The 17,355-nt window shown below is 52.7% G+C and overlaps 6 protein-coding genes across 6 annotated transcripts; 3 read left to right on the forward strand and 3 right to left on the reverse strand.

Moving 5' to 3' along the window:
• Window positions 1–1,906: 1,906 nt before the first annotated feature.
• Window positions 1,907–3,460, forward strand: A1O1_08064 (uncharacterized protein; the record flags this gene model as incomplete). Its single annotated transcript, XM_007728927.1, has 1 exon — window positions 1,907–3,460. The coding sequence occupies one exon, from the start codon at window positions 1,907–1,909 to the stop codon at window positions 3,458–3,460; it is 1,554 nt and encodes a 517-aa protein (XP_007727117.1).
• Window positions 3,461–5,065: 1,605 nt separating this feature from the next.
• A1O1_08065 (uncharacterized protein) lies at window positions 5,066–7,456 on the reverse strand (the record flags this gene model as incomplete). The annotated part of the gene is made up of 4 exons (XM_007728928.1): window positions 5,066–6,696; window positions 6,767–7,077; window positions 7,137–7,300; window positions 7,349–7,456. 4 exons carry the CDS (start codon window positions 7,454–7,456, stop codon window positions 5,066–5,068), a joined length of 2,214 nt encoding a protein of 737 aa, XP_007727118.1.
• A 942-nt stretch (window positions 7,457–8,398) lies between these two features.
• Window positions 8,399–10,147, reverse strand: A1O1_08066 (uncharacterized protein; the record flags this gene model as incomplete). The annotated part of the gene is made up of 2 exons (XM_007728929.1): window positions 8,399–9,637; window positions 9,695–10,147. 2 exons carry the CDS (start codon window positions 10,145–10,147, stop codon window positions 8,399–8,401), a joined length of 1,692 nt encoding a protein of 563 aa, XP_007727119.1.
• Window positions 10,148–11,505: 1,358 nt separating this feature from the next.
• Window positions 11,506–13,306, forward strand: A1O1_08067 (uncharacterized protein; the record flags this gene model as incomplete). Its single annotated transcript, XM_007728930.1, has 2 exons — window positions 11,506–11,957; window positions 12,160–13,306. The coding sequence occupies 2 exons, from the start codon at window positions 11,506–11,508 to the stop codon at window positions 13,304–13,306; spliced, it is 1,599 nt and encodes a 532-aa protein (XP_007727120.1).
• A 584-nt stretch (window positions 13,307–13,890) lies between these two features.
• Window positions 13,891–15,567, reverse strand: A1O1_08068 (uncharacterized protein; the record flags this gene model as incomplete). Its single annotated transcript, XM_007728931.1, has 5 exons — window positions 13,891–13,923; window positions 14,078–14,337; window positions 14,624–14,912; window positions 15,086–15,396; window positions 15,501–15,567. The coding sequence occupies 5 exons, from the start codon at window positions 15,565–15,567 to the stop codon at window positions 13,891–13,893; spliced, it is 960 nt and encodes a 319-aa protein (XP_007727121.1).
• Window positions 15,568–16,361: 794 nt separating this feature from the next.
• A1O1_08069 (uncharacterized protein) lies at window positions 16,362–17,233 on the forward strand (the record flags this gene model as incomplete). The annotated part of the gene is made up of 3 exons (XM_007728932.1): window positions 16,362–16,671; window positions 16,727–16,957; window positions 17,013–17,233. The coding sequence occupies 3 exons, from the start codon at window positions 16,362–16,364 to the stop codon at window positions 17,231–17,233; spliced, it is 762 nt and encodes a 253-aa protein (XP_007727122.1).
• Window positions 17,234–17,355: the final 122 nt, after the last annotated feature.

Raw genomic sequence — 17,355 nt, forward strand, 5'->3', positions numbered from 1 at the left:
CTAGTTTGCAACCTGGGTATATCTGATACCGTTCCTGCATGGCTGGCTGGCAGTCTGGCATCAATTCCCCTTGGGTCCCTTGCATACAGTCGGTTGTCAGTGGTGACTAGCTTTCAAAGACGGGCGGAAGCATCAAGGCGGCACGGCTGGCTGCTATAGCGTCGTACCACGGCGCTGCTAGACGTTGCCACACAGCAGCGTCGGACTGGAAATGTGTCCAGTCCACCACTTATATACTGGCAACCGACTGCGACAACCCGGGTATTGTGCTGGCCTCTGCCTAGAGCAGCAGAGAGAGAGAATTAGCTTCGGAAACGTACAGGCGCAAGCCCTCCAAAGCCCTGCGGTGGCATTATTCTTCGTGCTCTTTGACGGCCGTGACAGCGAGCCACCCGTACGATCCAGCAGGGGGAGGCTGCAGGAGGGCGGACGGAGGACGACAAAGCAAGCCACAACGGTCATAAAAATGCTGACGTCTGATGTTGGCTTGCCCAGGATTCAGACCTGACTGATAGAAGGGCAACCGAAGCTCTCACACAAGCCCAAACCATTGTCGCAAACGGAGCCAGCTGTCTTGCATACCTTGGTGGTCAGTTCTAAATATTGTGCGGCCGTATTTCTTCCCAAACCAGTCGGTTCTTGGTATTTCCTTAGGTTGAGACCATCCACTATCGACTTGATGCCGGCACACGTTTATTGGCATTTTATTACTCTGTACTTTCAGCCAGCCTGAACGATAGCATCGGGTGTGGTTGATTTGGGGGCCATTTGTCGAGGGATTCCGGCCATAGACCAACCCCAGAAGGCCAGAAGCCTAGAAGGGGTGACGGGTCCGATCCGATCGGGGTCTTAAGTGACAATAGAATAGTGGAGAAAGAAGGTAAAGGAACCGTGATTCTGTCTCGACTGGCGTCCGGCGAGGGGACTTTGAAATGCTAGCGGGCGAGTAGTTCGGCTGGTCCTGAGTGTTTTCTGTTCTGTTGTTCACTGTCCACTGTCAATCTCCAGTCCTTTGCACCAGGTTCGTCAGGTTTAGCCGTTGGGCGGAGGCGGCCATGATGTTAATCCACCGCATTATTGCACCCAGATCAAAAGGCCGGTAGGAGGCTAAAGGAGAGAGGATCCAGCAGGGTTGAACCCTGTCGACCGTGTCGCTGAGCTGGTTGGACGGACAGGGGAGAGATGGAGAATGGAGAATGGAGAGAGAGAGAAAAGAGAGAGAGACGGTGGAGGCAGCTAAGAGAAAAAGTTCGAACCAGGCGAAAGCGCAGCCAGCTCCACGGCACACAACTTTTCTCTTGGTGTGTCTTGCCTGCGCCAGTGGCTGCACCGACTGCAACCACTGCAAACTGCTGTCTCCCCACGTTCAGAAGCTGCTTTATGACTTGTCAAAACACCTCCCACCTTGCACCTCGTCTTCTCTTCGACTCTGGCGCTCCTTGATTGCATTCCTTCTCTCTCTACCTTGTACACATGGCACTCGACTGATGGCACACTGGCAAACAGGCTCAACCACCAAGCAACCTCGGCCAAACGTGACTGGTTCCATCACGGCTTGACCGACCGCAGACTCCAACACCAACACCAACACACCACACGAAACCTGGACCAACTTCTCGCCTGCGTCGTGTTTGTCACCAGCAAGCTCAGGCCTCGTCGAACACGTTGTCACTGCTATACAAACAAACAGCTCACATCGACTCGACTCGACTCGCGTACACTGCACCATTCTCGCAACGACCGACTACCAGCCATCATGCGCGTAGCTGTCCGACTGTGACCCAGACCAGTCGACGATTCCCCTGTTCCCTTCGCTTCTTCGCATACTTCTACTTGGGTCTTCCCACACACTCGTTCACATCTACGAATAATACGTATTGTCCGATCAACCTCGGACCAGATCACCATGGATAATCATAATCCATACCCTTCTGCTGCGAATGCGCACGCCGCTCATTCTTCGACATCCTCAGTCAATCTATCCTCACCCACCACATCAATGTTCTCCAAGGGTCACTCGTCACGCGGCTCCAACTCGTCGATTGCCTCGTCCCCAATACCACGAGAATCGCTTGACATCTACGGGGGCCCGAAAAGGTTGGAAGATGTGACGGAGGAACCTCATGAGAGAGAGGAGTTCGAAGGGTACACTTTGGTCAGCGACAGAACGTATGACTGGAGTGACTGCGACAAGGCTTTCGCTACTCACCACGTCCACTCTTCCCCACCAAGCTCCCCTGGACGACAACACGATTGGAGCTTGGAAGAAGGCGACGAGTGGTATGCGCAGGCCTCTGGGCTGGGTATATTCAAACGACGGAAATCATTAGAACAGCCCGTGGCCGTCAATCGTCACCGTTTCAGCAGTAAGTTCGGCTCGATCTCACGACGTTGGAAGAATCGATCTGCTCCAGGACCGCAACTGTCCATCGCCACCCACATCGACTCTCCCGTGTCTCGGTCCGGATCTTTCAAATCGTCGCAAGTTCGCAGTCCGGTCCTGAGTGTCATATCGAAGCACGAGAGCTTGGTCTGTTCGTCTCCAGTGATCCCGGAAACAAGTGAACTCTGGTTGGAAGCGGAAGCGGAAACCCGCGCCATCGACATCGAACAAAAGCCTGCAGAGGAGGAAGAAGAGCCATGTCAAGCGACCACGCCATTATTACCCCCCATTCTGACCGAGCTTGAGAAGAAAGAGGCCCCGGTCCAGTCTCCTCTTCAATCACCTGCCATCGCACCCACATCTTCCATGATGAGCTCGAGGACGTCCGTGGAAGGCTCGCTGTCATGCATTCCGTCACCGTCTCTCTCAACTAAGCCGTCGATGGTCTCGATGCACAACCGGTCTCGCACAAACACCATGACCAGCGCGCCTTTTGGTGACATCCCGGCCATGCAACTCCAGGATGATTTTTCCGACCCGTGGGCTGTTCGATTGGGTCATGCCAACTTCACCATCTACCCCGAGCCATATGTTCCGGAAGTCATTGACTTGGAATCATACACCGAATTTCGCAACAACTGGGACCAAGCTCGCACCAACTATGCCAGGCACATCACCCGGACCGCCGAACACTATGGATCGACTTCCAAAGTGTACAAACTTACCGAGGAGAAGTGGGCAGCTGTTGACGAAGCCTGGAAGAAACAACACACGCTGATGCGGACGGCTCTCGCTCCTGTTCTGACTCGCTTGAGCGATGGCGAGTTGGATGTGCCAGACTCGGCCGCGTCAAGTTCGGTTCTCGAGAAGCCCGCCAACAAGGTTGTTCTACCGGTCATCGACGACAAGAGCGGCAAGTTTCCAAGACTCGGGGATGGAGAGATTGTTGGACCCATGACGGTAGCGCGACCTCGCGCATTGACCGTCCCCGGCAGAGGCGTGGAGTCAGGGAGTTCTCCTCTACTACCGCACAAGCGTAACCTCATCAAAATCCTGACTGACATTTTCCGCTCTTGAATGTACAACTACCCGTCGTGCCGACCTTGTACAAACATTTTTCTTTGGCTGTACAAATCTTCAAGGTCTTTTCAGATTGGCGGCGCTATGGGACGACTACATGGCTTCTCTCACAGGCCTGATCGAGAAGATGTTACCGATACCATTAGACACGACTTCCGATTCAAAAGCTCTTTGTCGCAATTGGGAGCCAGTCCCGTTTCAACGATCTGATACTTGATATATCAGATGTCTAATGGACGAGTCAGCTCGGCGTCAAATCATTGCAATTTGTTCTCTGTTTTTTGTTTATGTCACGACTAACGACACGACGCTCCCTTTGAGGAAACACGATAGCAGCAACGACTTGCGACATGCAGCAACTTCAGCACATTGAAGTATATGACGACACTCATTTGAAAGGGCGGAAAGAAAAAATGAAAATGAAATCCAGATGGAGTTTTCGGATTCTTGAAAAGACCAAACTGAATCGCTGTTGATTCGGGCCCGAATCAGAAATGATTTTACTTTTGCTCACATGGCGGCTAGATCATCTGCATTGACCTCTCCCAACTGAGGTGGAGAGGGATCGATGTATCTAGCGCAGTCGATGTTCACCCAGGATATTCCATATAGAGCTGGCGTGAGCAGTTGCAAAGAGCAGACAGCAGATAGAGAGGGGAGGAGTGTGAAGAGAGACTGTCTAGACTGTCAAGTCTAGTGTTGAGAAGAGAACCAATGAAGAAAAAACATCAAAACCTAGCATATGATCGGATTTGTTTTTCTGCTTTGTCTTGTTTCTAGTGAACAAGATCCAAATCGTCGTACTGTAGATGAGGAACTTGAACTACTATGATACTGGAATACTAGTAGCCGAAATGTCAAAAGCAGAAACCCACAACCAGGCGACGACCGATCTCCTTCCTACCTACCACTTAAGCCTGTTATGCACTTTTATCTTCCATCTGTTTTTACACACGCTGTTCTGTTCGGGGATGGGATGTTCATCTTAGAGATAGGAGGCAGGAGGCAGGAGGTAGTAGATACTAGGTAGTTAGGCAGCGAGCAGTTGGGCAGCATAGCAGCCTCCCTAGTATCCGATCATGGAAATATGTATCCCCATATTCCATATCCCCTGAAGTCTTGACAGCCTTGCTTACCTAAGTCAGGTCCACCAGGTGTGGACCATCCAACCATTACTACCAGCAACACTATTACTACTATCTCTTGTCTCTTGTCTTTTGTCACTCTATTCAATAAGACTTAATAACTACTTACTTTAGGCGATTGCATGGTTCCTTTTGATTTCATGTTTCAGTCTTTCAGAGATATAAGTATTGTAGGTGAAAATCTAGCTTTAAGAGCCCGGAAGTTATGTCAAGACACTAAACACTAAACACCGATCGCTCAATAATGAACCATCAAAACATTCTATCTCTAAGTGTCCACGAGGGCACTTTGCATTCTATATATGTGAGTGAGAGTAATAGTGAGAGTGAGAGTAGGAGTAGGAGCAAGAGTAAGAGTAAAACAGTAAGAGGAAGAGAGGGAGAAAAAGAAAAGGGACATCCTCAGTTCCTAGCTTACCCCCCCATACACTCTCTTCCCATTTATCAACTTCTCATATCACAGTCCCCGTCCCCGTCCCCCTTTCTCCTTTTTTCTTCCTTTTCCTCCCCTAATATCCCCCATAACCTCAGTGAACAACTGGGCAAAGAACATCCTCGTCTCCCAAACGGGCAGGATCACCGAAATCAACGCGGATCCAAACACCCACAGGAAACTGATCACGATCCACGCGGTGAAGAAGTGTTCCGAGAAGATATAGTGGCTGAGGAACATGGGGATCGGGATCAGAAAGTCCATGATAAAAGGCAGCACGAAGGACGAGATACACGCGAGCTTGAACGCCGAGCGGAGCGCCGGTGACGACGGGTCGTCTTCGAGCGCCGCGTCGATGGACATTTGGCGTTCCTCGTCGGTGCGGATCACCGAGGATCGACGACGGGCGGGGGAGGTGGTGGAACTGCGGCGTCGATAACCGTGACCTCTGTCGTCTTTGGTCACGACGTGTTTCTCGTCTGGAACAGAGGCGGGAGGAGTCGATGAAGCTATTTGTGTCTGTGTCTGTGTCTGTGTCTGTGGTGTTTCTCCGCCAGATTTGACCGCTTCATCGGGGGTGCTGGACCGACTGGACTCGTCGGCGACGACCTCTTCCGCGTCAAACGTGTGTGCGTGTTCCAGATTGATGGCGCGCGTGGCGGTCCAGTCGTAGTTATCCGGTTTGATGAGAGAGACTGAGACAGAAACGATCAGCCCGGTCATGATGGCGGCCAGGTTGCCAGCTAAAGTGGCGTAATTGGAGCCCGTAGACGCGAGCGTCAGTTCGCCGTAGTAGACTTGCGCCTCGGCCAGCCAGGCAGCCAGGCCGACGGCGAGACCGGAGACCGCGCCGGCCACGGCTCCTGCGCGCGTCTGGCCTTTCCACGTTATGGCGAACGCCACAGGGAAGACAGCGCCGCCTATCAACAAACCCATCACCAGGAACAGCCAGCCGAGGTCGATACCGATCACGTTCCAGATAATAGCGAAGACGGCCATGGTTAGGCCGAAGACAGCGACGTTGACGTGAGCCATAAAGATCAGGTTCTGCGGTGTCGCGGTGGGCTTGATATATGCTTTGTAGACGTCGAATGTGAGGATCGAGGATACGGCGATCAGCTCGGCCGACGCGCAGGATGTGACGGCCATGAAGAGCGTGATTAGGAGCGCCACGGCGCCGGACTTGCCGAGCAGAGCACTGGCCGAAAAGGCTGGAGCGAGGCCGGCGGAGATCTGACTCGGCGAGGGCGCGTTGGGATATGTTGGGAACGCTGGGTTGTCTGTCAACGCGACGGCCGCGAGACCCAATGTCGTGGCGAAGCCGAAGGGGATCGCAAACCACGCGAGACCGCCGAGGATATAGGCGCGCACCGCGGTCGTAGGGCGAGATGCGATTGCTCGTTGCCAGTAAGCCTGGTCTAGAAAGACGGTGCCGCTGCCGGAACAGAGCTGGATCACACCGAATATGAGAGCGTTGTTTGATTTCAGGGTCAGGTAAGACCCGTGTTGGTTCCCGTCCACGGGGCGAAGGTTGGCAGCTTTCTTGAGCAGCTCGTACATTCGCGCAGGCGACCCGATCAGGTCGTCGGACACGTACACCTCGAACATGAAGTAGAGGATGATGACCATCAGAATCAAAGTGTGTGAGTAGTCGCCTGATAATCAGCCTTGTTAGTGAGGTGTTGTACGCCAGACACAAGAACGGTGGTTTTGTTTTCTACTCACAGAGGAAAGTGGCTCGAAGGCCGCCCATGAGCACATACGCCACGACGCCAAGTGGGATCAGGAAAATCGCTGCATAGACGTTCATGCCGGTCAGGGTCGTAACGACAGCAGATCCGCCTAGCAAGAGTTGCGACCCGACCAGGACATTGGTGACGAGAGCAAAGAAGATGAAGACACAGTGGGCCAGCGTGCCATAGCGTACTTGGATGATCTCAAGGTATGTGTGGCACCGAGGAGCATTCATCTTGGTCTTGCAGGCGAGGATGGAGAACATCAGGATCTGGACCGTGGCACCGGCGGCGTACTGGAGACTGGTTAGCTAGGTGGTGTAGAAGAAGACAGATGTATGGAAGATATGCTTGCCCAGAACGGTCCTGCTACACCGTAAGTGTAGGCGACAGTGCTACTCTGGAGGAGGGTAGCTGCCCAAGTCCATGCAGACACTATACCAGCCGCAATCAGACCAGGCTTGACGCTTCGACTGGCGGTGTTGAACTCTTCTGTAGATCTTGTACTGAAATTTGTGTATCGGTTCTGAATGATTCAGCAAGTACTCTTTCGGGAGGATATCTATGATCCTACCTGCAACGCAGAGATACCGATCATCACCACAGTAAAGAAGAAGCCGACGCCCACAACGACGCCATAGCCAACGCCTTGCGGCAGAACGGTCGACACAGTGTCCGACATGGTAAGATACGATCACAGACAGAACCGAGCACGACTGATAACGAACAACAAGAAATCTGGACCAGGGAGAAGGATGAGCTCATATAGGAACGACTTGACCCTTGGATGTAATCACTTCTGATAGATAGATAGATTTATGATAACGACTGACAAGGCCGGTGGCTGGAGCCGGCCAATCGTTTGCAGGGTCCAAGATAGAGACTGCATCTGACCTTGTACCATGGGTAACAGGAACTGATCGCGTCAGGAGGCAATCCTGCCATGGCGATAAAAGACCTAGCATGATTCGATGAGGCCTTCGTATCAAGGGCTGACTGGCCTCGCCTAGACGATAGCCTCACAAACCGTTGCGATATCGTGGATCTCCGGCGCCATACTAGGACTAGTATCATTTCTGACCCGCCTGGGTGAGATTCCGGAGAAATTTCTTTCCTGGAGAGCGGAGGTGAAAGGTGGTCGCGGTGATCTGCGAGGCTGCCACTCAGGACGATCAAATGGTTGCCAAGGGGTGAATCGATCAGGGGTATGGGCAAGTCTAGGTCGAATAAGGAAGCTCGCAACACCATCACGTGTAAAACGTTGAATGGATGAATGATTCTCCGCTGCTAGTGGAAGGCGAGTTATCAAGTAGCGTCAGAGTGGTTTGTTGACATGATCTGGGAAGATATCCGCGGCTTACACCCGGAGAGAGTTTGGCGCTTGTCAACTGCTGGGAAAATGATGACAGAATGAAAAGAGCTCGAGTGGACGGTGGCGTTTCAGGAAGGTCGATATGTTGTCAAAGCGCATCCAAACCTTGTGGATTCGGCCATGGTGAATCTGGCACTAGTTCGATAAGCCGCTGTTCGAAGTCGAACGGGACAGCCCCGGTATTGTGATCCGAGCCAGGTTGAACTCGTCTGTTGCAGGACTCGATCTGGCCAGTACGGCTCGATGCTCGGCTCACCAGCCGTCCGCCTTCCTCACACGCAATGACAACCCGCCTTGGGGTTTGGTGACAATGCCAAAGTTCAGCTTGATATCCTCTGCGGTGTCTGGCGGTTGATCGACAAGTGCCCATTCAAATGTCCCAATGAGTCCTGCCAACAAGGTTGCAAACTCGCCTCTGGCAAATCGTTCACCAATACAACTCCTGACACCAGCTCCGAAGGGGATGAAGCTGTAGGCCGCTTCTTCCCCATGCAGACTACCATGGGCATCAAATCTCATCTTTCCATCTTGTCCATATTGTAGAAACCGATCGGGTCGGAAGTCCTTCACATCGGCACCCCACACGGCTTTCGCGCGGTGGGTGCCCCAGACGCTGGCTGCCACGATCGTCCCAATTGGTAGGAGTTGTCCCAGAATGACAGTGCCAGGCTTGACAACTTCTCTTCGAATGATCGGTGCAGGAGGATACAGCCGGAGTGTCTCGTTGCTGACAGCAGCTAAGTATGGAAGAGATTCAATGAGTGCCGCGTCGACTGGCTCGTCCGAATCAGGCGCTGGGAGGTGACCATGGATTTCTGCACGTAAGATGGACTGTACTTGTGGATGGCGTGCTAGGAGGTATAACGCCCATGTCGTCGCAACGGAAGTCGTATCTTGACCGGCTGCTAAGAGTGTTGCTGACTGGGCCACTAGTTCTGTGTCCGAGAGAGGCTGTGGGAATCGAAGAAGAGTGGAAATGACGTCCGTCTCGGCAAACTCTTCAATTTTGGAGGGAGACTTTTCCACGTCGGCGCTGACGAGAAGCGTTTGCTTCTCTGCAACCGCGGCTCTTCGGGATTTGATGAGTGGCAAAACGGCATCGTTGAGGGCTTTGTTGATGCGGTCAATTTCGTACCGTCTTGCCATGGGCATGCGAAAATACAGCCACTGAGGAAGCAGGAACGCCAGCAGTCGGAAAAAGGAGGCGCGGGGGTCAGTCGAGTTGGCCAGAGGGGTGGCTCTGGCGAGCTCGCCGTCGGGATTCTGGATGGCGTTGACATTGACCCCGAATCCAGTGGCAGCTATAATGTCGAGGGTGGCACGCATCATCCAGCGATCGACATCAATTGTAGCAAATGAAGACAGATTACCATCCTTGTGGAGGTCTTTCTCTAAGGAATTGACCAATTGTGTGGTGTGATACCAAAACCTTGGGAAGAGGTTCTTGATGTACTTGAACTTGAAGGCCGGGTTCAGGGACTTCCGTTGACGCTGTCCAGCAGTGTAAGCAAGCAAGCCAACCGTATTAGTGACAAGGGATCTCCATACCTTATGTTCCTCCTGATCAACGACAACGAGTCCCCGGCCTGTGATGTGTCCAATGAGCTTTTTGGCGACAGCGACCTTGTTGAAGTTGTAAGCATGCAGAAGAGTCATCTCCTTAACACCTTGGGGTTTAGTGATCAGCAGTCGTTCGCCATGGAAAACACCAAAGTAACGGATAAGCCCATCATTGGGAGTTTCGTTGATGAAGCGCTCCAGGTCAACGGGTAGGGGTTCGAGTAGGAACGTCTTCCACCATGGACCTTGGGCCGCCAGGGGAAGTTTCCGAAGAGGACTTAAGCGCGGTGATAGCCAAATCAGGCAGACTAGAAGTAGAAAGAGGTGCAGAAATGCCGCAAGGCATATGAATGTTGCTGGAGTCTGGGTGAAGTAGATACCGAGAGCATATCTCACGATGGAGACTGCGCCTAGGAGCGTAGTGAGAAAAGTAACATTCATGTTGAGTACCGAGGAGGGTTTTTCTGGAAGGTCGTTGGCCTACCCAGAGGTACGACTCCCAGTGCGCTTCATATATACCGGAATACTGATGGCGGTCAAGGCCAACCATCCACCTACCGTAAGCATGAAGGTGGTGATATCAGACATACCGATGATTACGCGCCTGCAAAAGCACCAGCGCTCTGAGGTATTACTCAGCTGACAGGCAATTCAGAGGTGTAGAAGCCTGCAACGAGGGCAGGAGGCCGCATCTCTACCGGATGCCGTGGGAGCAGCAGATTACCTCCATCCACTGCAGACTCTGCCGCGGCGGACAGGCCTTTGGAGGGAGCCTGATTGTCAATGGGGTCCTAAGCAGTGACGTCGGAGAAACAACCCACTCTGGAGGCGGCAGGATCGTATCTTGTTGATTGAGTCGTCGTGTTCAGATATACCTACCATTCAGAAATCCGTATGTGCTTTATGCTAAATTGTCGACGAACTGTGATATGCAGTGCCAGTGGTTGAGATGAGACGAAGTGGAAGAAGCTTGAAGTTGAGGTCGAACTTGACGCGAGGCTTATCCGTTATCGATAAACTATTAAGCTCATCACGTGCTGATAAGAGCCTCTAATGCCATGACGGAGGGACAGAGCGATAAACGTCTTTCTTTTCTCCTCGTCGTGCCTCATCTTCTGCCTTGTAGGATGTGCAGGATGTGTCTCCTCGACAAGGAACAAGGGCAAGAGTTGAGTGGCAGGAGGAAGCCCATGCCAAGTTCATTCCAAGCAACAGCATCAGACGAGACACAAATACAGGAACACACGACATCCATCACATTACAGTAGAATCCATCAAACCACGAACTATATATTCCATGGGGAGAACGGAAGGCCAGTCAGCAGCGTCATACACTCATCGGTCCGGCAATCAATCAATATCCCTGTCGTCCACCTGTGGGACCTCTTCTCTTCTCTTCCTCACTGCAACCCGCTGTGAGCTCCTAACCAGTACATCATCTGCAGATGCAATGTTTGCTTGCTTCGACAGCATGTCGCCCCAGGGAAACGCCCTGACGAACAGAGACATACATACCTACCCATCGATCATGGAAACATCTCCTCCAGGATCATCGGCGTGATCTTCTTCTTCCCCAACTTCTTCCAGCGTTTTGTTTGGTGGAGCCGATCATCTCCGAAGACTAAAAGAAGCCAGAATCCGCGGCCCGCTACAAAGTCCGATCGTTTATACGATAAAATACGAAGAAGCCATCACATCTTCTCAACATCTCCCTAATATCTTTTGTCTTTCTTCCACTACTCCCACCGTTCCTTTTCCTTTACACTCCTCCTCGAGGGAAAATCTGTCTGTGCCGGGGGATGGTGGACGAAAAGACAGCTCGACAAGAGCCAGCATGGTCGACCGTCAACCCCACCGATGACGCGCTCGCGGTCGACGGGGATGAGAAGAGGTCCATCTCACTCTCCGGATCCAAGACCGGGGCAAAATGGACCACCAGAACAATCAACACGCTCACTTGGATGCCGCCATGGTGTCGATACAACCCACAGAAACCTCCAGTCTTTTCCGTCTGGCATAACGTCCTCTTCGCGTTCGCCGGCGCCTTCACCGTCGGCAATCTCTACTACAACCATCCGATCCTGAATATTTTGGCCAGGGACTTTGACGTGCCGTATGTGACGGTATCACGCATCCCGACGTTGATGCAGGCCGGCTATGCGACGGGCTTGCTGTTTGTGTGTCCGTTGGGGGATCTTCTGAAACGCCGGCCCTTGACGTTGGTGTTGATCTTCTTCACGGCGACTATGTGGTACGCGCGACACATTCCGTTCATGGCCAGTAGTACTACCTACCAACCGCAGTCTGGATTCTACTCCTACTCCTATTCCCAGCCCCAGTCCCAATCCTACTCCCAGTTCCCACCCCTTCTCAAGCCAACCTCCAACCAAAAAGACAGAGATCCTTCTCGCCTTATACTCATCTAATACTCACATTGTCTTTTCTTTTTACAGGATCGGTCTCTGCCTCACCCGTTCCTTCACAGCCTTCTGCGCCATCTCATACATGTGTGCCATCACGACCGTCATCCCACAGGTGATGCTCCCACTAGTCGCGGAGCTCGCGCCGCCACACAAACGCGCCCTCTCCCTCAGCATCGTGACGTCGGGCAATCTTCTGGGGATCGTGATCGCACGCATCCTCTCCGGGGTGGTGACGCAATACACGTCGTGGCGGGACGTGTACTGGATCGCGCTGGGCCTGCAATTCCTGATCCTGAGCGCCCTGTGGCTCTTCATGCCGGACTACCCGTCGACCAACCCGGACGGACTGAACTACGTGAAGATGATCGGCGGGATTGTGCTCCTGTACAAGAAACACGCCGTGCTGGTGCAAACGGGCATCATCAGCTTCTGCATCTCGGCCGCCTTCACGAGCTACTGGACGACTCTCACATTTCTCCTGGCCGACCCGCCCTACAGCTACAGTCCCGTGGTGATCGGGCTGTTCGCGCTGATCGGCGTCGCGGGCATCCTGCTGGGCCCGCTGTACGCGAAATACCTGATCCAGCCGTTCGCACCCATGTTCTCGTGTCTGGTGGGGCTGGTGGCCAATCTCGTCGGTGTGGTCGTCGGCACCTACAGTGGCAAACATACCGTCGCCGGACCCATCATCCAGGCCTTCACCCTGGACATGGGCCTGCAGATCACCCAGGTGGCCAATCGCAGTGCCATTGCCGCCATCGAGCCGAACGGCCGCAATCGCGTCAATACCGCTTTCATGCTCATGACCTTTACCGGCCAGCTGACGGGCACGAGTGCCGGTGCGAAGCTGTATGAGCGCGGTGGCTGGGTCGCCAGTGGGAGTCTCAGTGTTGCCCTGGTCGGGTTGACCTTTCTCGTTTGTCTGGCCAGGGGGCCGTATGAGGACGGCTGGGTCGGTTGGGGCGGCGGATGGGATATCAGGAAGAAGAATCTGGCTGAGGCTACGAGCGGGCCTGTTCCGGTGGCGGTTGCGGGTGTGGAGCCAGCCGACGACGAAGAGAAGAATCTTTCGCCCGTGAGGGTTAGGCTCCGCAATAGTGACGAGGAGAATCAGCGTCAGTCTGTCGCCAATGCCGACCCGATACATGTGAGTGTGGGGGCGAGGCAGGATAGGTAGGAGTGGCAGCGGATGTCAAAAGCGTCGAGGAGAGACTGAGATAGGAACTGGCTTTGAGATAGACTTAGACATATCTAGAGACTCTAAGAAACTAATGCAATAATGAGTAATGATGACTAGCAGACAGTACGGACTGTGTACGATATGACCACTGATCAAGACGACAAAGACTGAGAAGATGTCCTCCATCTAATATCTAGAGCTGAACCATGGACGAGATTGAAACAAGCAGTCGGCACGTTGTTGAGAAGAAGCTCTCCTCAATCAGAGTACTGCATGCGTCTCAATCAGGAAGCCCGTTTGACCGTCATCCCAATCGAGCCAGAGATATGTGCATGTTGAGTCCTATATGTCCTATGTAGTTCAAGAGACAGATATGAACAGGTGAAACCGGCGCCCGTCCCTGAATCTTACCATCCTTTCACGATAAATCCAGACTCTGTGTGACTCGGTTCACTTCTTGTCCACACAATCCATTTCAAGTAGTGGATATCATATCGCCACGACAGCGTGAGCATCGATACAGGCTCAAGCACGCATTGAGAACCTGCTTGCACCTCGTGATTTTGTGCAGAAGAACCGCGTCAGGACTTCTTCGTATGGCCCCAGTCCATGCCCTGTAATATGGTAAGCAAGTCATCATGGTCAGCGCGTATAATCAAATTTATCTTGATAGTCGGAGTCGCCAACTGCCAACGCCGGGAGAAGATAACAAAGAGAAAACGAACACGAAGCTGTATACGAGGGAACAAAAGTATAGTCGAGACTCACCAATCCAAGAATGGCCTGCCCCTCACTCAACGCGCGACTATTCTTCTCCCCTAGCCACTGTGGTTCCAGACGGTTCAGCCCTTCTTCGATGTCGACGGCCTCCCCACCCGCCACGAAAAGCGCCTTGCCATGTGTGCGTGGGTCGGCCCCGACCTGGATGATATACTTTGCCACGTCGCTGGGCTTGTTGAGTGGCAGGTTGTTATCGACCCACGCTTGATGGACGCCGGAGAAGATTTGGGTGTCTGTTGCCCAGGGACCTATAGTAACGAAATTGGAGAATGAAGTTAGCAAGGCCCATGTATAGCAAGGAGTTGAATCGAGCGGGTGGTGTGGAATATGTCTAGTAGAGCAAGGATTCTTCACGCAGGGGATATCAAAGGAGGTGGATGGTTGGTGTTGTAGCCACGGAATGAGAGAGCGCTCAGAACCGGTTCCCAATCCATTGCGGCTCCATGTGAAGTCTGGGACAAAGGAAGAGAACAAGTGAGCAACAGCAGCATTGCCACGATCTATATGGCACGAAGTATAAGGAAACAAACGCACATATAGCATTGACCCTCAACCCGTACACTGGTGGAGCAAAAGGTCTTAGTGATCGCATGAGTCCCATAATACCATGTTTTGCCGCCGAATAGGCGAACAGGCCAGGCGACTCTTTGAACCCGGCCAAGGAGGAGACCAGGGTGATGGCTTTCGAGGAGACAATGGATTCGGGAGTGCTACTTTCTGGGTCGAATGTGTGGTTTTCTTTCAGGTATGCCACTGCCAGTCGGGTGAAGTACATTGTGCCGTTGAGGTTGATGTCGAGTACGTCGGTGATTCCAGTCGGTGGCTATGATACAACAAAGTTGTCACTGGGTTAGTAAAGTATCATGTCTCGAAGTCCTCAGTGAAGAACAAAGGTAATGATTTTAAGGAAGATCGATGAAATGAGGTACTGTATCAGGTAGGAGGGCGTTCTGGAGCTAAGAAGGTCTAATCTCATGCTGGATCTGATAGACTTACCTCTCTCACGCTCTGTAAGTTCAACTTATCTGGCTCCCAATATCCCGGTCGCTCCGCCACTGCTGCACAGCTGATGGCCACATCGATCTGTTTGTACTTGTTGTACGCCGCGTCGAAGAGCGAGAGGAGTGACTGATAGTCTCGCACATTGACCTTGAGATACGTCACGCTGCCCTCTGATGAAGGAGAGGAGCTGCGTAGCTGCTCTGCAAGCTGCGAGCCATGCGCCTCGCTCCAGTCGCCGAAGAAGACATGCGCTCCGGAGTGGTAGAGCTCGGTGACGGTTGCTGCACCGATGCCCTGAGCGCCGCCTGATTGATATTCAGTACAAGCGTGAGAATAGCCAGGAGTATGATGAAGGCGTTACAAAGATCGATAAGTTCAGTGATTCAGCGTAGTGTTAGACGGGACTTACCTGTAATAACCACTACTTTGCCTTTGACTGAATCAAGGGTCGCCTGGTCGACCACAACTTGAGCCATGATGTAGATTGAAACTTGGGCCGGGTAGTGACGATAGCGACCTCAGGGATTGAATGTTTATGCAGAAGAGTCGCTGGCAGACTCTCACGTCTTGAGATAGATGCGATGTCTGCTTCTTCAGAATGACAAGACCAATCCGCAAGGTTCGGCAAACAGAATGGTACAGATTGAATCCTTCATGCCCGTCATCGTACTTTTCCTAGGTACTTGTGAGGGGACCGGGTCACCGCAACTCGTCCACACCTTTGAGACTAGTGTGCCGGCCCCATCGGATGTCGCTTTGGTCCATGACTTCTCGAGCGGCTCTGATCCCGAATGGCGGAATTGGGGGGAAGAGACAAAACGAAAGCCGGTTGTCAAGGCTGTGGTTGAACCTTGCTATACCCCACATGGGGAAATGCCCCAATTCCCCGGACTGACTGTTGGGGCATTCCCGAACGGTTGTCTACTCTTGCTCGACGTTCTCGATGCCTACTTGTTCATGTTTCAAGGGCAACGAGAACAAAGATCCCCAGCCGATAGACTGACAGAAGCCGCTGCACTACATCTGGACGACTCATTCTTCACGAGAAATAGATAAGAGACCGAGTTGGCGGGTTAGAACGGCCGTGGAGCCTTGCAACATCTAAGCGCCAGTTGCTGCGATTGGAAGACGTACCAGATGGCGGTCCAGAAGAAAAGCGTGATCGTGACTGGTGAGTGATGAGTCGGTCTAATACCAGAAGTTGTTGAAGACCAAAAGATATACGTTGCTCAATGTTTAAACAGGAGGTGCGTCTGGCATCGGACTTGCGATGACCCGACATTTTGCTGGGCAGGGAGCACACGTCTCTGTGCTGGATGTCAACCCGGACGGCGCGAGTATTGTCCAGCAGCTCTCATCGGAGTTTCCAGAGGCGGGATTCGTGTTCAAGAAGGCCGACATTCTTCAATGGGACGAGCTGGCTCGTGTCTTTGAGCAGGTATATCAAGAACAAGGACGGATCGATGTAGTCATGGCCAACGCCGGCATTTCCCGGGAAGGCACGCTCATCGTTGATGAAGAGAAACCGTCCAAACCTATCCTTAAGACTCTCGATGTCAACCTGACAGGGACCATATACAGTGAGTGAGCAAGCTTCGACCGAGGTAATGCACGTATGCTGACCATGGTCGGTAGCTGTGAAATTGGCAATCCACTATATCAAGAAGAACGCTGTCACTGGCAGCGGTGCGACGGCATCGAAAGGTACTATCGTCTGCACAGCTTCCAACGCCGGCCTGTATCCATTCGCCGTCGCGCCGCTCTATGCCGCCTCCAAGTTTGGCGTGATCGGCTTCGTCCGGTCACTGGCACGGTCATTATTGAAAGAATCGATTCAGATCAATGCTCTGGCGCCTGCTGTTCTTGGTGAGTGTGCTCTTTTTGGTTTTGACAAATAGAACTGATTTGCTCCTCTTTGCAGAAACAAATATTGCTCCCAGCAAAGAATTGTTCAAGCCGATGATCATCACACCAATGTCGACCCTGACGAGAGGCGTCCAACAGCTTGTGTCCGATCCTTCGTTGACCGGGCAGATTGCCGAGATCCATGGACAAAACGTGACGTTGAGAGAGCCGTTGCCCTACATTGACGAAGATACTGGCAAGAATATCGAAACATTCTGGTCTCTCGGATATGCTTGAAGGGGATTCTCTGGGACGGGAGATCAGGTTGGCTTGGGCCGACGGAGGATCGAGGACGACTTGAACAAGGCGGCAATGCCATGCCGGCTTTATAGTCAGCTTGGACGATACCGATGGGGATG

The sequence above is a fragment of the Capronia coronata genome, assembly GCF_000585585.1.
Source record: "Capronia coronata CBS 617.96 chromosome Unknown acBCG-supercont1.7, whole genome shotgun sequence".
Lineage (NCBI taxonomy): Eukaryota > Fungi > Ascomycota > Eurotiomycetes > Chaetothyriales > Herpotrichiellaceae > Capronia > Capronia coronata.